Source organism: Eutrigla gurnardus (genome assembly GCF_963514095.1).
Source record: "Eutrigla gurnardus genome assembly, chromosome: 12".
Lineage (NCBI taxonomy): Eukaryota > Metazoa > Chordata > Actinopteri > Perciformes > Triglidae > Eutrigla > Eutrigla gurnardus.
The window spans coordinates 6,784,589-6,810,466 of NC_139926.1; the positions used below are offsets into that span (position 1 = coordinate 6,784,589).

The following is a 25,878-nucleotide window of genomic DNA, read 5'->3' on the forward strand; positions in this document are numbered from 1 at the left end:
CCTTATCTGATCAAATGTTTGAGTCATTTCTTAAACATTTGATTGTTTTAGCTTCTGAAATGTGACATCTTTTTCAATCTCATATATTATACTAATATTCTTTGAATCGAATAAATCATTGTCAACGTATGTGTTGTTGCTTGACTATGTTCCCTCAGTCGATTAATTATACTTTGATCATCAATAACTGCTTCATGTTGTGTTTCAAGGAAGGATACAAAACATTTGATGTTTACAGGTTCTTAAATGTGACACTTTTTTGATCTCAGTTAAAATTTATATTATTCTTAATTTAATAATTTGTTTGACGAGAACTGATTTAATCAACATTGATAATCATTACCTTTTATGTCGTGTTTCAAGCAAAACAGAACAGATTTAGGTTCTTAAATATGATGAGTTTTTGATCTCATTTAACAATTATATTATTGTAAATTGAACAAATCGTTCCAATTTTTTGTTGCTTGGTTAGATTTGGCAATTCATTCCACTACTTCGATAATCATTATTTTAAGTGATATTTCAAGCAAAAATACCAAACATTTGATGTTTCCAGATTCTTACATACTGAGATGCTTATTTACAGTATTAACTAATCGATTAACCTGTAAAAAGAAATCTGCAGATGAATCCACACTAGGGGATATGCATGTCAACACGAATATGAGTGAGGCTGTTGTGTGACAGAAATGAGGTTAATGCTGTTAACATGCCTTCCCTCCTGCAGCCTCCTACTGAACGACGAGGAAACACAAGAAAGAAAGACTCCCAGTGAAAACGGTTTCTGGACAGAAGAGACATTTTTAGAACCACAAAGAAAACATCACATGCATCTCAAATCTAGAACTATCTGCACAGATACATATAGATACATATAGGATTAGTAGATTTGATTTGGACAAAAAACTAATTTTAAATTGGTTATCTTGCTTTACACAACGATGTCATGGCATTACTGAAAGCTCATTGCCCATTAAACCATTATTTCCGTGGTTTGGTTCTAATCACTGTTTATAAATCCATATCTCTGTTAGCAGCTCAGCATTTTTTCTTTTTTCAGTCCAAAGACTATAAATAATCCATCCATCCATCATCGATCGCCACTTATCCTTTTAAGGGTCACAGGGGGGACTGGATCCCAGCTGACTGATTGGGCGAGCAGGGTACACCCAGAACAGGCCGTCAGACTACCACAGACAGAGAGGCAACCATTTATGATCACATTTCTACAGGCAATTTAGAGTCATCAATTTAACCTATCCCCATCCTGCATGTCTTCGGACTGTGGGAGGAACCCGGAGTATCCAGAGAGAAGACAGGGAGAACATACACACTCCACACAGAAGGAACCCTCTTGCTGTGAGGCGACCGTGCTAAACACACCACCGTGCAGCCATTTAAATAAGTGCAGCACTACATTTACGAGTACCTCTTTCCACTCAAATGTCACATTTTTCTTAAAGCATTTACCCTGACTCATTCATAGTGAAACTGCAGAACACCGGCCTCTTTGCATCAGATCTGCATTAAGTGCAACGAGAACATGTGACACAAAGTCAAATGTAACAACCATACGAGCCTGCATGTTTTTAGACTGTAGATCTTTGTGTGTGTTTCATATAACACTATGAGAATGAAACACAGCTGCAGAGAGAAGATGTGTTTAAAGACAGTGTTTAACAGTCAGTCTGAATGCTGCGTCCTTGGATCAATAGACACAGCTGGACAAATCAGGCTTGATTATCTTACAGCTTTCAAATTAGTGATGGGACAATATAACAATATATCATGATACTCAGAGAGGGGGCATTACGGAGTCGGACAGCACATTCATCTGCTCTGCTTTCTTGCAGTTTGCTCTGCCAGTTTATGTCTAATTTGGAATGATGGCACACACAGACATGTTAGGTCAGTGTGAATAAACACAGTATACGATTCATTCCTGCTTTTGCCTTTTCACTGGTATTGTTTCTCCTTCAGATACAAAGAGATCATGATACATATCGTAGATGATTTTCTTGAAATGTATCGAGTATCATAGTATAGTGATATCTTCGTCATCGTGGGTAGAATGGACAAGCCCCTTTAGCCCCCCCAAAGACAGCGTTCAAACATGGATTTCTTGGTCCCCAGAATGTGGTGGGGTGTAAAGGTCCCCACAATGTGATAAATACTAGATACACACACTCACACATTAATGCTTTGTGGAGTCATCCCTGGTGAATAATTCCTCCCGCGGTGGAAAACAGCATAAAGCTCCCACCGTATCTCAAAATACCACCGCAATTAGCGCCGGTCGTCCCCATTGAGCGCTGCAGTGTGGGGTCAATTAACGTCTGCGAGGTGGCATGCCAGAGTCTGCAAGAAGACATGAAGAGGATGGATAATCGCATTACGGCAGCTAACAGGCTGCTTTTTGCCGCACGGTGTAAAGAGCTGCAGGAAACAGAAAGCCAGCAGGGGATTTTGTAAAGGATTCAGTGTGTTTGTGCTGAATGATGGAGGCTGTTGTTCTGTTTCTACTCTCATCAGCCACCTTTCTCCCTAACAGCCCACCAGCCGGCAAGAGATGCGGAGGGTTACGTAGCTGCTGTAATCCCTTCTGGCGGGGCTCGGCGAAGCCGCCGGACGAGACCGGCGGGCGGAGAGAGGTGTCAGATTGTACGAATACTCAGCAGTTCACGATAGAGCAGCCTCCAGACAATACAGATGCTGCTGCTGATGAGGATGACAACCTGTGTCCACTACGACTACTGTAGCCACAACATACGTAAAATACTACGACAGTAATTCCCATCAATCATGCCTCAGTTGCAGCTTCTTACTTGTATCTTATCACAACTTGAAAAGTTCACTACATGGAGAGACAGGACTCGTCTTCACAAACAGAAAGCTGATAATTCACCCAGAGGTGCTCGGTGAATTTCACCAAGCTGTATTCATTGTATAGCAAGACACACATCGACTGGTTTACCACAGCTGGATGAATCCAAAATAAACTATTTAGCTGTGATTTAGATGCAATGAACAGATTTTTAAAAAGCCAAGTCATGCTTTATTAGGTCTGTCTGCAAGACGACAAGTTAAGTTGTTGTTTTTTCACATGTACTTACACAAAAATAGAAGTAAAAGCTGAGATTATATAAATGAGAAAAATACATTAAGAAGAAATACAAAAACAAAATGTCTATACACAAGTTAAGTGTTCTGTAAGTTATAAAAAAACAAATAAATACTGGATGGATAATTATGTACAGTATTTACACGTAAAGATGTCTCTAGTGTATATATAGTATTTATATTGACAGTGACAGATGAGGAAACAAGCCTACTAATGCAGAAGCCTCTTCACATGCTGATAGTTGTTATATTTATTCACCATGCAGGTAATTTTATTATATGATGGATCTGATAATAACAGCTTTCTTCAGTGTCTGTGACTGCAGCTCGTCAGGCTTTGTGAATTATTTCTATCGACCAGGATCTTGTTTCTTTAACTTCCCTGAACGTTAAGTGAAAATTCTTAGAAAATGTCGTAATTTTAAGAATGCAACAACCTGTACTAGAAAGCTTCATGAATACGACTCCAGATAACCTCCAGATGTGTCTCCATTTAAAGAAGAGTTGAATTTTCACCCAGTTGTCAACATGCTCCCTTACAGTCAAGATGGCCACAGCGATAACAAACACTGCGATTTATTCATCTTTTATCATTCCTTACTTTGGTGGATCATAACATATATGGAATCTGAATGCATGATCTCCCCATAGACTTACACCGATGGAGATAATAAACTGAACATTTTGGGGTTTGTAGAGCTGCTAGAACTGTTGTTTTTATATGATCAGATAGTAACGTTTTGGACACCTGAAGGTGTAACTTTTGTGATGAATTATAATGCACTTTTTAAACAGTTTTATGATATTGCAGTCAAAGTAAAGAATATGAATCAAGAGTATTCTGATGGTAATTAATAAGGAATACATAACTACAGATTAATCTTGTGTATATATATATATACAGTATATATATATATACAAATGTTCCTAGTTGTCTTGTGACCTCCTTCACAGAACAAACTTATAACCATGATGATAAAAAGCTTTAATAAACTGATGTTTAGACCAGAGTGAAGTAGTTTCTCTCATCGTTGAGGCTATATAAAGAGAACTAGATCAAATTACAGGAAGTGTTTGTCCCTGATGCTGCTCCTCTCTGTGGTGCTGAAGATGTCGCCGAGGTGACCAGTTACCAGGAGCACCGTGTTTACCACGTCTGACTTTAACTGCTCGCGTCATGTAATAGACATATTGGGATGTCACAGTTTGGGATTCACTGTCTCATGATTTAATGCATCAAGCAGTTAATAAAATTAACTGTTTTGTCTGCAGCTGGTTCAGGTCATCAGGGATTCAAAGTTTAATTTGTCACATGAACAAAATATCAGTAAGAATTAAGAAACACAGATTTCAGAAATGCGTGCAAATGTAGGGGAAATTTAAGGCAAACTATACAGTAAAATTGTGCATATATGAAGACTCACAGAGGATGTAATCTCACCAAGTAAACCAAGGCAGGTTTGGAGAATGCAGTGTTTTCTTTTTTTCATTCGCACACTCAAAAATCTGATTGTTAAATGTGCTGTTGACGCACACTATTCTCCCACAATGCAATGCACAGAGGAGGGGCTCACAGCTGCAAGAGATTCAAAAGAATTGTGTAAAGTAAAAACAGATGCTGAATCAGACTTATTGTAAGTGTCTGACTTGTTCATAGAGTTCATGTCACCTCACATCAGCTGACTGTTGATGTCACTGTGATATGGTGAATTCACGGTGTTGTCATCATCATAACACCAGGAGACTTTCCATCTGGATCAACAATCATATGAACAAAGAAACTTTTTCATGTCTATTGTGAAGTTTAAGTCACGGTGACGTCACTGAGTCGATGCATTTATTGTATCCTCTATTGTGTGGAAATTATTAATAGTCATTTATTGAGCTTTCGTCCCTTTGTTTCCTGTGGCCTACAGTTTGTGTTCATTTAATTGTTGCAGCTACTTATTTCATCCTTCTAAAGGTAACTGCATACAGCAGCTGAGCAGCACTTCGGTTTCAAATTATTTGTACTACCAATTATTTTGATCATTGATTAGTAATGTTTCATACAAAAATGCCTCTCAAATGTGGATTTCCTGCTTTTCTCTGTTGTTTCATTTGCTCGTCTGTGACAGTAAACTGAATATGTTTGAGTTGTGGACAAATGATATGTTCACGTGTATACAAATATATATAAAAAGCACCAGTGACCAACAACAAAATAAGGAATACAATGTCTTTATACAAGACAAGTGTTCTGTTGAAACTATAAGAATAGTGCAAAGAAATAAATGACGGGTGGACATAATCATTCCAGAAATAAACTTCTAGTGTACTGAGCTAAATTGAATATGTGTTATGTATATAAAGTGAAAATGTTCAGATAGATGAGTTCCAGATGCTGTGTGTTTGTGCTCTATGATGAACTCATTGTTCTGGTTGTACTAAAGATCAGCAGGTGAACTACATGTGATATGATGCTGAGGGGTCGTCAAGGTGACTGGATGCATCAAGGACATCATACTGTCCTCCATCGCAGCTGATCTGTATCAACAAACAGGACGTGCTACCTCTCAGGAGGACCGTTTAGAGACCAGAGGTCTGAGATCTGTGTCTGTTGTTGGACACTTTTCTCACTTTTACCACAAACAGGAATCTGTCTGATGCCTGCAGAGTCTTTGTGTCACAGATCCTCCTGTATCTGTTCAGTCTCAGCAGCAACGCGTTTACTCATCGTCAGCAGCGCGAGCCTCCTTCATATCATCATTATCCAGGTTTAATAAAACAGTTCAGAACACCGGCTCGTGCACGAGGAGCTCGGACTGAGCTCCCCGTCGCCGCGTGCAGGCAGCGGTATACCGAGCAACAGCAGGCGGACAGCAGCGCACCATCAGCCGGGAGAATAACACACACAGCGGGGAGAGCGCAGCTCGACTTACCGGTTGTGGCGCTGGGTGATCCGGCTGGTGCTCCGTGAATAAATCCCGGTGCGGGTGAAGGTGGAGACAATCCTCCCTCTGTCTCAGCGCTCTGGTGCGTCTTCACTGCTGCCTCCGGTCGGACGGAACCCGGGGGCGCGTGTCCGACAGAGCGCCGTGCACGACAGTCCGGTCTGGTCTCTTTCAGTGGATACCGAGCGACCGGTGGAGCCTGAGACAGAGAGGGAACACACCGGGGGGTAATGTCAACGAAATCATCAATGAGAGATTTACATTCATACATGGATTTATACAATAAAAACAAACAAGGACGCATAGTTCAGTTTTTAAACATCAATACATTGTGTATTAAAAAGGACATTTGACATATTATAATAATAGGCGACAGAAATTATGTCGGTCTGTGGAGGCTGCAGCGCCCCCTTCTGGCAACAGAGAATCCATTTTTAACATAAATAAATGTCTTAGTGATCATTTCTTTTCAGTTTCTGTTTGTGCCATTATGGATGAGTTATTCTGTTGTTTGCAGGGATGAATATATAAGGAATATCTGAAGGACCACTCTGGTTTTATCATTATATAAATATCAATGTTTAGAGGAGCTTTGGGCAGAGCACGGTTAGCTATTTCCTTTATGTTAAGTGTAGCATAGAGTTATGGCTAATGCACAGATATGAGCATGATATTAATCTTCTTTTCCGGACACTTTTCAACAAAGCAACTGTGTTTATTTCACACAATGTTGAAATGTTCCTCCCCAATAGGATGCTTCATTAACATATTGATAACGTTGATGCTGACCTTCTAAATGAACATCTGAATGCTTTTTGTTGTTGTTTTTGTTTCTGCATGTCTATTCATTGTGTTTACAGCATAGACTGTAAAAAAGAAGTTGACGCAGTCATCACTCACTAATTGGTTTTTGGACTATACGGTTTTGAAGCCTCAAGTTCAGCAGTTTGGTCGTCACCATCTTGTAATTTTTGCAAGCAGTGAAGGAAGTGACCATATTTGGACTGTGGAGGAGCGACAGGTGGATCTGATGAACACAAGCAGGCCAAGCGGTACTCCGAGCAGCAACCTTATTGGACCTGGAACCATCTGGATTCTGTTGAGAAGCTGTTCACAAAGTTCATACCGTAATTTGAGGTAAACTTTACAGCTAAGTGTTAAAGTCATCTTATAGCTAACTGTATTGCTAGCATGGTAAATAAATATAGTTTAATCCTAAATAAATATATACTGATCCTAAATGAATATAAATAATAAATAAACATAGGGTGATCCTACATAAATATTGGCTGATGTTAAATAAATATAGGCTGATTCTAGATAAATATAGACTGATCCTAAATTAATATATAGTCTGATCCTGAATGCATATAGGATCATACAAATAAATATAGGCTGATCCTAAATAATGTATAGGCGTCATCAACATATATAGACTGATCCTGAATATACAGACTGATCCTCAATATAGATTCATCCTAAATAAATACAGGCTGATCCTAAATAAATATAGACTGATCCTTAAATAATATACTGATCCTGAATAAATACAGGCTGCTCATGAATAAATATAGCCTTATCCTAAATAATAGCCTGATCCCAAATAAGTATGGACTGATCCTAAGTAAATATAGCCTGATCCTAAATAAGTATAGACTGATAAATACAGATTGATCCTAAATAGATATAGATCATTATTTCACACCAGCAGCACTGAACACTGGAACAGTAACACTGGCAGGGGAGTCTCAGTCTCAACGACAGAAACCCTCACTACTGCTCCTGCACAGACGTCCACTGAGTCGATCGAGGCCACCGAGTAAATGGACCTGCATTTACAGAGCGCCTTTCTAGCTAATAGCTACTCAAGGTGCTTTACAGTATTCACTCACATTTACCCGTTCACACACACACATTCACTGATGGCAGAGGAGCCTCCTGCACGTCAAGATCTAACTCATTCAGACACATTCACATGCTGATGGTGCAGCATCGGGGGCAATTGGGGGTTCAGTATCTTGCCCAAGGATAATTCAGCATGTAGACTGGAGGAGCCGCTCCACCTCTGAGCCACAGCTGCCCCCTTAGTACTGAGTACTGAGTCTACCAAACCCGCTGAGGCCATTTATCCCACTGAATCTACCGAGTCCACGTGACCAGCTTTCAGACTCCAACATGCAGCATGCTCGTGCAGGAAATTACACTGAACCGCTGAAAAGATCCACGTCTGTCTTTGAACCATACTCACATGTTGTTATAAACATCCTGTCTAGAATACGAGACTTCAGTCTGAGTCAGACCAATAAAGTGGGAACGAAGCGACATGGTTTTTAGGGAAAATCCCTCTTTATATTACTGTCTGTCGTCCACACAGATAATTTACGTCATAAAACATTGCATCAGACTAACTTTGACAAACAGCATTAAATGTACAGAAGAGATGGATGTCTAAATATTATGTATGAGGATGGACATGAACCCAGCAGAAAAGGGACTGGTTGAAGACCCTGAAGTTGGTGAAGGATGAAAACTGAACTATTGATATTTGGCGCCTCCTGCTGGTGAGCAAAGGGATAGTTCTTCATTTTGGTATTGGTAAGTATTTATGCAGGTTCATCAAATTAAAGTTTAGGCTTTTTTATTATCTGTCAAATAAAAGTAGTGCAGTAAAAGTACAAAATGTTCCTCTGATATGAGTACAAGTATAAAATATCTGAAAATACTAAAGTAGTTCATAATGTTACTTAAAGTGTACTTGAGACTTTCCACCACTGGAGAGCCCACACCAGAAAACAAGAAAATGTACATGAAGGATTTGGACGTCTAATAAATCTTAAGTTAGTAAGTTATGATTTACTTGTCAGACTAATTAGCTTATTATAAAACAGTGAATCTTTACTGTATCTCATCAATTTAAACTGCTGACATGGCGGTTAATAAACAACCTGGGAAATTCCTACATCCTCCACTTTATCAGGTGAGTCAGTGACACGCGCACACACACACGCACGCACACGCACGCACACAGTTCCTCATTCCTCCTGACTTAAACAGTCAGCAGAGTTGAAACGGCAAGTTTAAAGTGAATGTATGTGGACAGGAAGTGATGAACACTTGCAAAACACTTACCGGTATGTTGAAAAAAAAAAGTTGTTGCTCTGTGTACAGCCTTTAAGTACTCTCTACTTCTCCTCCACTACAGGTCAAAGGTATATTGTACTTTTTACTTCACAACATTTAATTCCTTTCATCTCCTTCCTGTCATGTGAAAACCTTGTATCTCCAGATGTGGTGATGTTGAATGTTTGTGATGAACTGAAGGATGAGGTGTTCCTTTATGCGTTGAGAATATTTTCCTACTTCTGAAGCTAAAAAAATCTTTAAAGCCTCGGATCAGCTGGAAAATGCATCGTCACAAAGCTGGAAACAGGGCTGTTTGTACGGTGGCCCTGAAGTGCAAACCCCGACAGCAAATGACACAACAACAAAACAATTCACCACAACATGACAGCAACTCACAACAGCATTGGTGAGACTGAAACAGAAAGGTATGTGTTGGGCACTGATCGGCGTCCTGATTGGTTGCACTGTCTGTCATTTAAAATGCTTAAGTTAACGTCTGCAGTTTCTCCATTGGCAGCAAAGGGGAAAGGTCCCATGTAAAGAGAACTGTATTTAAACATAGGAGCTACAATATGTATTGCCCTCACTGGGCAATACATATTGTAGCTCCAGCAGTGCTGTACAGGACAATAAACTATTAGACAATGTTTACTCTTACTTTTACTTGTAGTGGCATATCTTCACAGTATGCATTAGTAATTTAACTTGTAGTAGTGGTAGTACTTTTACTTGTAGTGCAGTATGTTCACATTGTTTATTTCTACTTTTTACTGTAGTAAATGCCATCTCCTTGTCTTTATACATCAGTCAGCAGAACTGGAGGAAGCTGCTGAGATGAGTTTCCAGTGTTCGAGTGTGTGTGTGTGTGTGTGTGTGTGTGTGTGTGTGTGTGTGTGTGTGTGCGTGCGTGTGTGTGTGTGTGTGTGCGTGTGTGTGTGTGTGTGCGTGCGTGCTTGCGTGCGTGTGTGTGTGCGGTGTCAGGAGTTTCCAGTGTGGGCGGGACCAGGCTGCGTGGACTTTGACCAGGAAGTAGCCAGGCTGTTGTAGTTTCTGAGTGGTTTAGCTGTCAAACATGTTCCTCTTTGAGCTCCATAAAGGACTCGCGTCTCAGTCCGTGAACCAAACTATACCCTGTGTTTTAAATACCTCGGCTGTGCGCGATGTGTGACGCCGTTCTGGTGGACCTGGTTCACGGCTGCAGTCCGGCATGCACCGGCGCGTCTCTGCTGGAGGATTCTGTTTCCCACTCACACGTCTTCCTGCTGTGTGGGAAACGTAACCGGCACAAAAACGGCTTTTCGGAAGCGTTTCTGAGCTCGTGCAGGAGCGTGCACGTCCTGGACTCCGGCTCCACGGTGGAGCGTTTATACCAGTTCAAGCAGATTGTGGACCAGCTGGACCTCAGCGCGATCAGGGTCCTCACGACCCCGCGGGGTCAGGATGTGCTGCTATTCTACCAGGAGCAGCTTTTTACGGCAGTATACAACTTTGACTTTCAGGTGAACGAACTCACCTGTCCGAGCTGCACAGGCTCCGCCCACTCGGACTCACCTGGCGAAGCAGTCCACGAAGAAGTGTCCGGCTTTCTGCAGCAGCTGCCTGCACTGAAGGGAGAAATCACAGTTCTGAAGTCAACACTGATTCCAGGTCGGTTTAAGAGAAAACAGTGAGACGTGGGATTTATTAGTGTATTGATTATGTATGATTTCTCTTCATAGATAATTTTTATTTACAAATAACTGTAAATGTACTAAAAGGCACACCTCTTTCCAAACGTTAAAAAATAAAAACACATATAGTACAGTAAACAAACATTAATAAATTATCCCATAGTATATGCTGCCCAGTAGAAAATGAGCAAAAGAATAAGCAAAAGAATAAGATGGCAATAACACATACCAAACTCCATTCAAGTATCAGTACAAATTTAATGATAACATTTGACAAATATAACAAACTACTCAGTTACCAATTTAAAGAGTCTAGAATCTAATGTCATTAAATTGGTAGACTCTACCAAACTCCATTCAGTTATCTATCAATTTAAGGATAATGTGAGACGAAAAATATACCAAACTCCATTGAAAATGTTAATCAATTATTCTTTTTTCAAATTCCAGGAATATAATAGATTGCAATATTGTGAACATGTCTATCATGTACCAGACTTCATTAAGGAAAAAATGCTTTTACTTCTGTTAACAAGGTGTTCTCAACTGCTCCTGTATAAATGTTAAATAAGTCCCATTTAGAAATTCCCATTTTAGAGATTTTTAAAGTTACAATGGTGTGACTATCAATCTAGAAACACATTTACCTTCTCTCTCGGTGTCTCGCAGACTGTTTCGGTCATGGCTTCAGTACTCGTAGAGGCGGTGTGTCCTACATCCCGACCCTGTCCTCCTTAAACCTGTTCAACAGCACTAGGCGGAGGGACCCCGGGCCCGTGGTTCTGGAGAACAGACGGAGACTGGCCCTCCATGCTGGTTTCCACCCTCAGTCGCTACGTCTGGTGAAGGTACTACACTGTGTTTCTAGTAGTCATCCTACACAACTCAAGATTACAGGCTGGACTGTTGACTTCTCTCCTCTTTAATTGCACCTAATGAATTTATTTTGTAACGGCAGCGATAATGCACAGCAGGTGTGATTTAATTCTCAACCCCAAAACAGTGCAAACAGAATGACAGACATTCACAGGGAGACATTTGGGATTAATTGATTTATGTACTTAAAATAATTTAACTGGTAAAATTTGTGATGAACAATAAATGTCCAACAGTCCAAAAACCAACATATTTATTGAAGAATTAAGCTACATGTGTGTCGTCTCGTTTCCTGCAGGTGACCCACGGCGGTGATGTTTGGGTTGTTGGGACAGCCGAGCCGGAGAGCTATGATGCCATGGTAACCAATCGGACCGGGGTGGTTTTGGCAGCTCCTGGAGCCGACTGCATGCCGATCCTGTTCGCCGATCCGGTGTCAAAGGTCATCGGAGCCGCTCATGCAGGTAAATGCTTCACACACTATGTACAGAGAATGTTTGAGAAAATCACAGTTATTAGATTGGCAATAAGGGCAGGAATAAATGTATATTATAAGGAGATTGTTATTAATTGGGTATTTTAATGATTAGCATTTAATATGAGATAAAGCGACAAAGACAAATTCAGCCTCAGATTATTTTCTACTCGTCCTCAGCAGTGATGGAAGAAGTACTCTGGTTGTTTACTTTTTTAGTAAATTCTATATTTAATTTATTATTTTCTATCATCATTGCTTTACTCTGGATATGCAAAATGTGAAATTATTAAAAAAAAATGTAAGCTCCTAGGTGGTTTATCCAAAGTCTAGGCAGGTGGGATAAGTGGGGCGTGTCAGTGTACACTTTGTTTGTTGCATGTACAAAAAAAGAATTATTCTTATGAGTACATGCTCATTGTATTTTGTGTTAAAATTTAAAAAACATTTTTAAAGTAGTAGTAACAGCGTAAATGGTCTCATTCTACAAAATGGCTCCAAGTGTTATAGATGAATTATTTGGAGATAAAATCCCTAAACATCTGAATGTTTTAATTTTAACACCTGTATAAACTGTTAGTAATTTCATCTATAACAGTTTCATATGTATTGTATAAACTGATTTGACGTCTAGAGTAACTGAAGCTGTCAGATAAATGAAGTGGAGGAGAAGCAGAAAGTAGCAGGAAATGGAAAAACTCATGTAAATTACAAGTACCTCAGTTGTGTACTTGTGTAAATGTACTCACTGGTCCTCAGGTTGGAAAGGAACAGTGATGGGTGTTGCTATGGCGACGGTGGAGGCCATGATGAAGGAGTTTGGTTGCCGGGTGAGCGACATTATGGTTGCCGTGGGGCCATCGGTGGGGGCGTGTTGTTTCACACTGGAGAGAGAGCAGGCGCTCCACTTCCAACGCATCCACCCGGATTGTGTCCCTGATCCAGAATCAGCCAGACCACATGTCAACATCCGCCTGGCCAGCAGGTACTTCTTAGTCAAGACTTGGTGTTTGTCTTATCGAAAGTTAAGTTTGATTCTTACCAAATGTAACTCCCCCTCCACAGAGTTCTCCTCCAGAAAGGCGGCATCCTGCCTGAACACATCCATGACGACGTGGTGACGGAGCGGCCTTGTGTGACGCCCTGCACTTCCTGTCACCCTGAAGACTTCTTCTCCCACGTCAGGGACGGGCCCAACTTTGGCACCCAGGTGGGCTTCCTGTGGATCAGGGCGATGGACTGACAGGAGGGACCATTACAGGTATCAGGTACTGCTGTATGTAATAATCAGCAGGAAGCTAAATAAACCCTTTTTGCTTTACAGTACTTTATTCTTCTACTCCACTACATTAAGATTTCACATGAAAAACATATGAAGAGTCTATAAGGATGTTGTTATCTTATTAAGTAATAGTTTAGATGGTATTTGTACTTTTACTGTAACTGAGTAATTTCACTGTGTGGTGTTAGTAATTTTTTTTGAGTATTTTACTATGTGGTATTGGTACTTTTACGGTAACAGTATTTTTACACTGTGTACAGAGTATTTGTTATATCTGGTTTTAGAAGAGGTTTTTTTTTTGCTGTGTACTTCGTGTTTTTTACTTTGTAGTGTGTATTTTCACACTGTGTACTTTTACTTCAACAAAGTATTTGTACATTGTATGTTGTCTTAGTACTTACTACTTACCGTGGAACAGTATTTTTACCGAGTGGTATTAGTACATTTACTATTACAGTGTATTTTTACTGAGTGGTATTAGTACTTTTGCTGTAGAGTATTCGTACTTAATACTGTACCCACCAATGTTTAAATCCCATGGTTCATTGTGATTATAAATATTAAAGTGACATATTTCATACATCTTGTGATGAATAATAACCGCTGCATCTGTACAACATGTTCCACTGTTTAAAACTATATTAGTTTTAATATGGCATGAATGTTAACTGCTTTGTTAAAGTTCCAGCTGAGTGGATTCTATTTAAAGGACTAATTAAGATCAGCAGCTGTTAATGTGGCCATAACAAGCAGTTCAGGTGCAGGCAGGACACATGGGAAATATGGCTACAGAGTACATTTATAACTGAAACTTTGAAACCATGCTTTACGGAAAGATTTGTATCCTGACAATAAATAAACGTCACAGTTTTTTTTTTTTTTAACTATACACTTGTGTCTGTGATCTGGGTGTTTTTTAAGATATTGATCTCTATAGTTTTTAAATCCTGAAGTTTTTTTTTTTTGTTGTTGTTCAAAGCAACAGGCGATTTTGCATCCAAGTATATTATATCCAATGAGAGCTTGTTTTTAAGGTTTAGCTGCTCAAATAATCCAAAAAGCAAAGTAGACCTCTCAGCCTTATTTTAATACGCAAAATGTACTGATGAAGTAATGTTTTTATTTAGACCAGCAGTTAATTTAGACTCTGCTCTCAGGCTCTGTCTAAAAAAAAAATCAAGTTATACATTATTTAAGTAAGGATCTAATGATGATTTACATTCCATGTTTTTCCACACACAAGTCAAATACGTAGTTCTAATAAAGAATAAAGCAGCCGTTCTCAAAATTAGTCCTAATGTGCTGCAAAGCTCGCAGGAAATTTTTATTTGGAAAAACTCCTCCAGTAGTCAAATACATTTTTCTCTTTTCAGGTTTTCTACTTGAAAGAATGGTTTCATACCATGTGCTGGAAATGTATCCATAAAGGTAACTGAACTTCAGTCATTATAACAATGCAAACATACAGTAAGTCACACATTACATTACCCATGACAGGAACTTTAGTTTTTCCTGAATTTAAATCATAAATGAAGACAGTAAAAACATGTCAGCTGAATTTTGATTTAAAGCAACTACAATGAATTGTTATTCTGGTGTCTGGTGATCTTTCTTCTTGTGACCAAGATTTTACAAATAATTAATTCTTAATACATCTTTAGTGATTAAAAATGATATTAATAATACAGAATCAAAATGTATTTGTATTCACTAGCACCCGCTGAGTTTCAGTCAAATCTTTGAAATCACAGTTTAGAAATGATAACAAAATCAGGTAATAATGACAATAATAAGATAGAAGAGAAAAGGAGAAAAACAACAGCAACAACAACAACAACAACAAAAAACAGACAATTCTGACCTTCATCTAAATCTTAATATTAATATTCTTTATTATGACCTTGCTCCTATTTTCCTCTCGTCCCCGGGTATTCTGCCCCATTACAAGCCGTTACCACAACATATAATGTCAAAAATAAAATGCTTCCCGTTAACTGGCTGATGTATTCTGTAGGTCACAGCAGTTAAAAAGTCCCTGCAGTAACTTAAACTTCAGATTGAGAAACATTCCATCATCTTTTCAACACATTCAGCTCTAGTCTGAGAGCCGTTGATCCAGAGATCATCATAATTTCACCGTATGGTTTCATAGAAAATGTCCAAACACATCAATTGATTTAAAGTCTCAGTTATATTTTAATGTTTCTAAATTAATTTTCTAAGTGTTGAATAAAAAAGGTTTAAACATGACAAAATACAAACGTATCTGGGATACAGACAGCATTTATTTTGATAGACAAATGTCTCAGTTTTGTTTTAAAAAAGCAGCCCTTTTTCTAAAAAAGAAAAATAATAATAAATAAAACAAAGATCAAGTATTTCAAATTGCATCAAATTCACAGGAAACTATCTGATGTTTCCATTAAAGCCAACTTTAAGATTACATTTCAAACTAAATCATTTAATCAGATTTCCTCAATCAGCACAATTTCAGTCATCATTAACAATCGCCTTAATAACAAATAAAATAATATCAATATAATCTCCTGAAGTTGAGAGTCAGTTTTAGGTGAAATGCCCCTTTAAAGCAATAAAACTAGACAGAGGTCAGAGCGATTGCACTTGACTATGGATAATGAAACAAAGCTCTTCAGTGCATGAATTATTTAATACAAATAATATTTAAATCTGTAAACATTGAGCAAACGTGTTTTAAACCAGCAGGTTTTTTTTGTTCCAACTTCTTGCTGACACATCAGTCACCTCTGTTGCTTCAATAGATAAATAACTTAAACTAAACATTCAGTGACTGTTTCATTCAAATTAAGGCCCGTTTTTTCTGCTACTCTGGGGCGTACCCACCAAACGCGATGAACGCGATTCAATCGCGCGACAAATGAAATCGCGTCGCGCTAGACGCTCCAGTTTTGACGCCGGTCCAATATGCCAAAAAACGCCTCATCACGGCATCGCGTCACCGCGTCGCGCGACGAGCCCGCCCAAACAACAACATTTCTTCCCGCCATTTCATTCTCTCGTCGATCATGGCTGAGATAACCACCATCGCTGCACTGTATCTACTCTGGAGAAGTTCCCAGCTTCGTCTGCGGGCTAGGCGCCGACGTCGGTTCTGGGTGCATGCTACCCTACGGAGGCGGCGTGAGCTCGGCGAGTTCCACCGTCTCCTGCAGGAGCTGCGCCTGGACGACGGGAGGGAGGGAACACCAGGACGTCCGTACGTCAGCACGTCGGTGACGATCTCAACGCTGATAGGCTGTCGCGGCGCGTCTTCACGCGAATTCGCCGCAAAAGTTCAATTATTTCAACTCGAGCGATGGCGCGATGGCGCGATGAAGCGATTTTTCGCGTCCATCGCGTCCATCGCGCCGCGCTATCGCGTCCATCGCGTCGCCCGGCGCGATGAAGCGTCTAATCGCGTCTTTGCATTGACTTTACATGTAATCTTGTCGCGCGATGAAGTTTCATCGCGTTTGGTGGGTACGCCCTTCAAATATTGTCACAAGTCACAAGCTACAATAAACAACAACAGAAAATTAGTTTCATTCCAGAACCAAAGACCAGCATCTGATGATCAAAATGAGTCAAACATGTGTTCAACCAACCAAGATACTCCAAAAACCAGATGAAACCCAACCAGGAAACTAGATCACAACCAGGATAGTTTAAAAACCAGATGACAACCAGGATACTCCAAAAACCAGATGGCGAGGATACTCCAAAAGCCAGATGACAACCAGGATACTCCGAAAACCAGATGACAACCAGGATACTCTAAAGACCAGACGACAACCAGGATACCCCGAAAACCAGATGACAACCAGGATACTGCAAAAACCAGATGACAACCAGGATACTCTGACACCCAGATCATTACCAGGACACTCAAAATACCTGATCAGAACCAAGATACTAAAAAACCAGATCATAACCATGACACTTCAAAAACCTGATTGTAGCCAAGATACTACCATAAAGGATCACTACCAGGATCATCCAAAACCACGTCATAACCAGTATACTCTAAGAACCAGAGCTTAAGAAGGATACTCCAAAAACCTGTTCGTAAACAGGATACCCCAAAAATCTGATTAGAACAAGGATACTGCCAATAAGAATCCAGGCAGTGTCCAGTGAAAGAGGACCTTCTCAGCTCTTGTTTCTTCTTTCATTTTCCAGAGAAGATTACATATCATCAGTATGTTCAAAAATCCTCCTGTAAATAATTTGATAATATTTTGGTGCATGTAGGGGTTTAGGTGAGACAACTACCAGGCTAAAAAAAAAAAAAAAAAAAACTAAAGTCCTGTCAGCTGGACACTGAGGAAGGTTTGTCAGCGTGACTGTGAACTTTGACATCTTCAACGTTTGCTTTTCTCGCAAAAGCTTTTGCAACTGTCTGTATGTATCAGCATTATGATCCTATGGCTTGTTCAGGTTTTCATTGTGCAGAGCTAAAAGGGTACATGGCTTATTCTTCCTCTTCTGTGTCTCACTGACGTAACAGGCTCCTTTCAAACACCACCTGAACAACCACCACAACATGCTCTGTAAGGCTGCTTGTTCCCTTCCATTCATGTTTCATTCACAAATATTAGTAAAAACAATATGCATACTTAGCAGTGCCAGCAGTCATTCATATTGATAGAGCTGAAGTAATGAGAAGTCATTAGGAAACAACGTGTCAGCAGAGCAGTGCTGGACAATGGAGTGCTGGGGTGCTTTGCAGCGTTTTCCACACCCAGTGTGAAAGCTTACAGGCTGTAGTTGTGGAGTCCGCCGTTTTGTACCGGTGTTGCTTTTACTGTGACCATCCTTTGAATATAAGGAAATTAAATTCAATGGAAAGAGCCTGTTGTTGACAAATGGTGATGCAAAAGCTTAGCTATGACCTCTGACCTCCCAAAACATCTATTATGTAGGAAACTTCACTTACCACTAGAGAAAACAGAGACCAGAGAGCTGAACAGAAATACACCTGACTCATCTTTAGCACAATATTGCATCTGTGCTACTGAACTGTCACACTTTCATTTTCCTGCATTAATGTCATGTAATAATGAGTTTAAAATTAAGAGACACGTTCACCCCAGCCTGCTGCTGAAACCAGGAAATGCATCTTCTTATTTCATATGAATCATATTTACATTACAAGTTTTCTGGTTTGAAGTATTAAACAGTTGTCTGGTGCTGCCACCCTCTCTTTCAGAGGAAGTACGACCTTTCAGCTTAAAAGTAAGATTTTTTTAAAAAGTGTTTGTCGCGAGAAAACGCTCGGATTTCTTTTTTTTTGTATATCAGCACCACATGATGACTTTTCTACATTTCTTTGTGGTTGGTTTTTGTGTTGTTCAGGAAGAATAACAAGAAATCGTATTTGAACTGACCCACAGTCAGTTCCTTATCATCTTCACATGTATATGAGCAAGAAAATGATCAGCAAAATAAAGTGAATATGTTGAAGCAGAATTATCCCAAGCTGAAGTGAAGTTCTGCTGCACCACCAGTCAATAAAAAGATTTTAAAAAAGCCTCCAGTCGGCTGTCTTGGGGCAAAAACATCATCTGACTCGTTGTTCTTCATGAAAATCATCCTTAATAGTGGTAAGAGTTGTATTGAGAAAACAAAGAAGAAGAGGAATGAAGAAAAGAATGATCGAGGTAAGAGGGAGGGACAGGAAAGAGGCTTCTGAGCTGGAGGACAGAAGGACATCAGATCCAGAGGACTCCAGATGAGTATTTGGGTTAGTAAATGTTCTGCTACCTTCATGTTCATGTGTGACGTTTTATCAGCTGCAGTGGCAGAGCAGCAGTCCAGCAACCAGGGGGAGCAGGTTGAGCAGCAAGAGCCACAGCGTGATGGCCAAACCTGGAGAGCTGGAGCACGGGTCTAAAAATGTCAAAGGAAAATTAACAGTTGGGAGGAGAAAGAGAAAATGAAGTAATTAGTTTGAATTCATAAATAATTCTTGTAATTATTATTATTATTATAACAAAAGAAAAATGTGTTAAAACACATGAAAAATGTAAAAAAAGAAGAAAATTAAATAAATGCATGGGAAACACTGGTGTGTGAAGAGAATGACAGGGAGAAAGAGTACTATGTGTGGAAATGAATGAACTGAACGTTATTTATTCAATATTTATTTCAAAATCGCGTTGAAAAAAATAAATTTGTGGCACTCTGTGTTGATTCTGTGGCGCTGCGCCACACATTGGTCTAACACTGAAACACTGGAGTAGTTATGGAGCTTTATTTATAAATAACTTGAGATGAATTGTGTTCACTTTTCCTATTTTTGGATTATTATTGCACAGTTTATACATCTGTTTACAGATGTTTCCTTGTTGGTGACATGTTCATTCATTCACCTCCAAATAAACATCTGAATAGCAGCTTCAGGTCGCTGAACACTTCAATGTATCAATTATTAAATTATATTGTAACAGTTAATAAAAAAATAAATAATAATAAAATTAATGAAATCAATTAAATACATTTAAAACAAACATAATGTAGAATATGAGGACGGCGGACACTGACCAATGGGGTTACTCCTGGAGGCATTGATAGGCGGGAGCTGGTGTGGGAGGGGGCAGTCGTCACAGAAGTCTGTGCAGGCGGGGCACATCAGGACACCATTGTAAACCCAGTCATTGATTCGCACGCTGACACTCAGCTGCTGCCCTTTACGGACACAGAGGAAGGAGCGGTCCTGAACATACACCGTCAGGCCCTGAGCCGAGCACCACACCTGAAGACGACAACATCATGCCCGGAACAGCGTTTTAACAATCAGACGACTTGGCCAGTGTGAAAACATCACAGGCAGATTGAACTTTATTAACACACCTTGTAGCATCCAGAGCCCCAGTCAGGGTACGTCATCTTCCTGGTGCACTGCTCCATGATGAATGCTGACTTCTGGTACAGACACACAGAATCCGGTCCATACTGCTCTGCTCCATAATTCCTCCACCAGTCTGAACGAACATGCACACATGCACACACGCACATTGTATATTGGTATGTGTGTTGCATGAAGCAGCTCAAATGTCATTGTGCTGTGCAACTGTGTTGTAAGAATGACAAATAAAATAAAGAAAAAAGAGGGACGGATAGATGAAGTTTGTAGCTGGACTTGAACTGTTTCTAAATTACCCTTCAAGATGACCATTTCAATTAGTTAATGCTAATCACAAATGCTAAACGCTAACATGCTGGCTATTGTTATGATCATAGCAATTGCTGAAGAGTTCTGTTAAAGTGGTAAAATACAGTTAAACTTCTTATGAACATTTGTGAATTTGAGAGGCTGAGATACACTATATTGGGGGGGGGATTAGCTTAGGAGGTAGAGCGGGTTGGCTGGCAACGGCAAGATTGCCGGTTCGATCCCTGGCTCCTCATAGCTGAGTGCCTGGTGTCCCTGAGCAAGACACCTCACCCTAATTGCTCCTGACGAGCTGGCTGTCACCCTGCGTGGTTGACTCCGCCGTCGGTGTGTGAATGTGTGTATGAATGGGTGAATGTCAGTCATTGATGTAAAGCGCTTTGGATAAACTTTGGATAAACTCATACTTGCATATGAACTTAAGTGGCATCCCATTCTCATCCATAGGGTTTAATATGACGTCGGTCCACCCTTTGCAGCTATAACAGCTTCAACTCTTCTGGAAGGCTTTCCACAAGGTTTAGGAGTGTGTTTATGGGAATCTTTTACCATTCTTCCAGAAGTGTATTTGTGAGGTCATATACTGATGTTGGACAGGAAGGCCTGGCTCTCAGTCTCCACTCTAATTCATCCCAAAGGTGTTCTATCGGGTTGAGGTCAGGCCAGTCAAGTTCATCCACACCAAACTCTCTCATCCATGTCTTTATGGACCTTGCTTTGTTCACTGGTGCACAGTCATGTTGGAACAGGAAGGGGCCGTCCCCAAACTGTTCCACAAAGTTGGGAGCATGGAATTGTCCAACATCTCTTGGTTTACTGAAGCATTCAGAGTTCCTTTCAAAGGAACTAAGGGGCCAAGCCCAGCTCCTAAAAAAACAACCCTACACCATAATCCCCCTCCACCAAACTTTACATGTGGCACAATGCAATCAGACAAGTACCGTTGTCCTGGCAACCGCCAAACCCAGACTCGTCCATCGGATTGCCAGATGGAGAAGCGTGATTGGTCACTCCAGAGAACGTCTCCACTGCTCTAGAGTCCAGTGGCGGCGTGCTTTACACCACTGCATCCGACGCTTTGCATTGCACTTGCTGATGTATGGCTTGGATGCAGCTGATCGCCATGGAAACCCATTCCATGAAGCTCTCTATGCTGTTCTTGAGCTAATCTGAAGGCCACATGAAGTTTGGAGGTCTGTAGCGATTGACTCTGCAGAAAGTTGGTGACCTGTGCACACTATGTGTCTCAGCATCCGCTGACCCCACTCTGTCATTTTACGTGGTCTACCACTTCTAGGCTGAGTTGCTGTTGCTCCCAATCTCTTCCATTTTGTTATAATACCACTGAGAGGGTCAGGGCTACTCTTCACTCACTGACTCCTCTCTACAGACTAATCCGAGGGGGCCAAATACTTTGATTCACGTCCAAATCTTGACATTAAGTGCAATCAACAACACTACTAAATACTCAGAGGGATTGGTTTCCCGCTTCTCATCATGTGTTTGAGTCTCAGCCACAAACACATTAGCCTTCACCACATCACATGAGGTAGTTGATGTTGAGCACACTGAGACCTTAACAACATGGTGTTGCAGTAACAGCAGAGTGAGGATCACCTGGCTGGTTCTCAGACACTCTGCAGTATGAGTTCCTCTGATATTCTCCACTGAGATGCCAACTGAATTCCTGACTGAAGGGACAATAGTCGGCGATCTCCACAGCGCCGCCGAACATTGACAGCTGATCAGAAGACACTTCCGGGATCCCCTCAAAGTACTGACACACAGAAGATACAGATTACTAGTACTATAGTAGAACACATTAAGTAGATTAGAGTCGAGATGAAATAATTCCCACATTCATCAATAAATTCATCCAAAAAACAACAATAATAAGGGATTCATTTTCTGTGGTAAAAATACACACATTCCCCAGTTCCAGCAATATTTACAATAACTGATAGTAAATTGATTTTTATTTTTTTTTATTTTTACGTCATCAACATCCACCCGTAAGATATACAGGCATAACCTCGATATTGCTAATTAGCTTTACATGCATGTTTGTTTATATAAGAACGTCACCATCATTTCATCAAACATGATTAAGATTAAACAGCAGGCCCCCCATATCAGTTTTGGTTGTGTGGTTTAATTTCATTTATGTATTTTCCACCTTCCATTCCCAATGTCTGAACATTCTGTCATGATAATGACATTTCATGGGTTAAAGGAAATAAAACAAACACAGTCTACATCAGCCATCTGTGAAAGGTGGCATTTTCTGTTTTGGTTCCAGAAAATATTTTTTTTTATTAAAAACTTTTGAAATGGTCTCATTAGATCAGGATGTGTGTACCTGGTACTCCAGCGGCAGCTCCTGTGGGTATTTCTGCAGGTTGCAGACGGCCACAGCTAGCTGGTCCTGTCTGCAGGTCAGCTGCAAAGGAGATGCTCTCACTGTGTCGCAGTATGGAGTCACAGAGTGTCGTCTGAAACCACAAATACAAAGCAAACACTATTGGGAAGTTTTATATGTTATATTTTTAAACTCCAGTAAAGTTTCGTCATTTTAAAGGTTATAAAGATGAAAACTAGATTAAAAATAAATGAATATAAATAAATAAAATAATTAAGCAAAGATGTAGATCAAAACTCTTTGTGTTTTCTCTCCATGTGTATTTTATATCTTTCCGGGACTTCACTGAACCATATCATATATTATTTTTTAATCCAACAGAGTGAGACATCTTCTCTCAAGTAGATCACATCCTTTTCCAGAGGAGAGGTGGGGAAAGTAATTGAAGAGACACATTAGCATACTGAAAGGCACCCTATATGATATCAATAATTTAAAATACTCCATTTTATGGTTTTAAATCAGGAATTTAGTATTTGGATCAAGTAGGTCATTACAATTAATGTGTCAGATTATGTACAGCTGTTTCAATGTCTCAGATACATATTTCATATCCATTTAGGTAAATACATATTTATAGGAAGTAAATAAAGTACCTGGATCAAGGTCCAGACCAGGAGTCTGTTTGGAGCTTAAACCAAGTACAGTGAATATTTGTGATCATATAGTGAGTATCATTACTATTATTATGACCTCTGTCTCTGTCTGTCCATCCAAAACTTGCAGCTCTTCATTACGAAGTCGCAGCCGAGGCCACGGCCCCAGTCCAGCCTCTGAGCCAGGCTGTAGTTGGCTCGGTACCAGCCGCTGTCCTCCATGATAGCCAGCGTCAGCCGAGAAAAAACCCGGTTCTGTGTGTGAGAACCTGTCATCGCCTCGTTCTGAGGAAACAAGAGGTAATCATTTAAAAAAAAGAAAAGAAAACATGGAGATATCTAGGGTGGCCCCGAAGGGCAAATGACAACCCCAAAAAGAAAACCACAACCACAAATAGAAAAACAAAACGACATTAACAAAAACACAACCACAAAAAGAAACACACAACATTAACAAAAACAACCTCAATAAAAAAACAACCCCAAAAAGAAAAACACAACAACATTAACAAAAAGAAAAACACAACCCCAAAAAGAAAAACACAACATTAACAAAAACACAACCACAAAAAGAAAAACACAACAACATTAACAAAAACACAACGCCAAAAAGAAAAACTCAACAACATTAACAAAAACACAACGCCAAAAAGAAAAACTCAACAACATTAACAAAAACACAACGCCAAAAAGAAAAACTCAACAACATTAACAAAAGCATAACTACATTAACAAAAACACAACGCCAGAAAGAAAAACTCAACAACATTAACAAACACACGACAAAAATAAAAATCGCGGATTGTGGAGATTTGCAGTCCCAGTAGTTCCGTTGACCGGACCTGAGGGGTATTCCATCAAACTCGCTAAGCGCAAAGCCGGGCTAATTTCGATAAGCCTCGCTACCTTTAGCGAGAGTTGCGTTCCATCAACGTGACTTGAGGCACTCTCCGCTAAGTAACCATGGGAATTTATCCGACCAAACTAACCTGCCCCGGGGCAGGCTAACCATCAGGCTTACTTTAGCGGGGGTTTCAGAGAAGTCCGTCTGTCGGAAACAACTGTACCAGCAGAAGGTTCCGCCAAGCCTAGTCCTCGTGATTTTGTCACGTGAAAGAGCAAAAATGACCAAAATTACATATATGAAGTACAAACAGACTATATTTTCATCAAGCGTCTAAGAATACATGCTTGCAATTAAAAAAATATGAATAAATCATTTATTTTCTTTAACACCGACTGGCCATATCATTGTCTAAAGCCCCCAGTTGGGTGAGTGGTGATGCTCCTGCCCCCGAACATGGGCATCCCAGGTTCACATCCCAGCGAGGACATCTCATGTGTGTTTTTATTTTTTGCCTGTATAATTGTCTTTAGATCAGAGAATTAGACCAACATTTTACCTTAACTATGATAAATATGTCATACAATTTCCCCAAAACCCAAATATAACTTGCAAAAAACATGATAGGCATAAAGATGTTATTATTAATAGCATGTTATAGATCCCAATGACAAAGGCAATGCTGCATGCAATTGTCAGCCACATAAATTCCTTTCAGGTGAGTTCATTAATAGGTTCATTGAATGTGTTCATTGAATTGTTGAGATAAATGAGTTGGTCAATGTAGATGCATTTACTAGGCCTATCTAAAAAAAAAGAGAGAGAGAGAGAGAGAGAGAGAGAGAGAGAGAGAGAGAGAGAGAGAGAGAGAGAGAGAGAGAGAGAGAGTGTTCCAGCCAAAGAAAGAAGTTTCACAAATTCCCATGGTCTGGAATTGAACCGTGGCCGGCCAAGTGCAAAGCCGGCGCGTTACCTCTACACTATCCTCACGTTCGAGGAATCGTGATCAGTGTTATATTAGAACATGTTACTCTTGACGGTACTTCCGTATTTAATCGCTCGGCAATTCTTGCCCAAGCAGCCTCGCGATTTTTATTTATCACTACAGTATTCCCTTTATTGGTTATGATGGGTTTGTACTCCTCATACAGTTCCATCAATATTTTTTGCTCTGGTCTTTTCTGCCATTTTCTCGATGATTCGACATTCACGGTTCTGGTCTGGCTTCATATCCCGTGAACGGCGTAACACACAACAACGTTAACCTGGCTTGAATTAGCCTCAACAAGGCGCGGCTGAAATGCGTTAATGGAATGGGTTTAGCCCCAGTGGAAGTTGTGGAAGTTGG

The 25,878-nt window shown here is 40.0% G+C and overlaps 4 protein-coding genes across 5 annotated transcripts in view; 1 reads left to right on the forward strand and 3 right to left on the reverse strand.

The window, feature by feature from the left end:
* lmln (leishmanolysin-like (metallopeptidase M8 family)) overlaps window positions 1-25,878 on the reverse strand; it is a 429,410-nt gene that overhangs the window by 391,015 nt on the left and 12,517 nt on the right. The window contains exons 11-17 of one of the 2 annotated variants that reach the window (XM_084022802.1): window positions 23,784-23,971; window positions 23,031-23,163; window positions 22,289-22,448; window positions 20,350-20,480; window positions 20,041-20,251; window positions 16,982-19,386; window positions 14,777-16,326 (exon numbers count right to left, since the gene is read on the reverse strand). In XM_084022802.1, coding sequence (XP_083878928.1) covers window positions 19,286-19,386; window positions 20,041-20,251; window positions 20,350-20,480; window positions 22,289-22,448; window positions 23,031-23,163; window positions 23,784-23,971 — 924 coding nt within the window. In that variant the 3' untranslated portion in view covers window positions 14,777-16,326; window positions 16,982-19,285. Of the gene's footprint in view, window positions 1-14,776; window positions 16,327-16,981; window positions 19,387-20,040; window positions 20,252-20,349; window positions 20,481-22,288; window positions 22,449-23,030; window positions 23,164-23,783; window positions 23,972-25,878 lie in introns of those variants that run through there. The other variant, XM_084022803.1, reaches the window with a different exon arrangement.
* The window catches only part of tgfbr2l (transforming growth factor beta receptor-like), a 297,577-nt gene that overhangs the window by 235,493 nt on the left and 36,206 nt on the right, over window positions 1-25,878 (reverse strand). The window lies entirely within an intron of this gene.
* The window catches only part of enox1 (ecto-NOX disulfide-thiol exchanger 1), a 456,513-nt gene that overhangs the window by 82,691 nt on the left and 347,944 nt on the right, over window positions 1-25,878 (reverse strand). The gene's annotated exons all lie outside the window — the stretch shown is intronic.
* lacc1 (laccase (multicopper oxidoreductase) domain containing 1) lies at window positions 10,193-14,368 on the forward strand. The gene is made up of 5 exons (XM_084022525.1): window positions 10,193-10,823; window positions 11,516-11,694; window positions 12,021-12,186; window positions 12,957-13,182; window positions 13,263-14,368. Exons 1-5 carry the CDS (start codon window positions 10,337-10,339, stop codon window positions 13,438-13,440), a joined length of 1,236 nt encoding a protein of 411 aa, XP_083878651.1. The 5' UTR covers window positions 10,193-10,336; the 3' UTR covers window positions 13,441-14,368.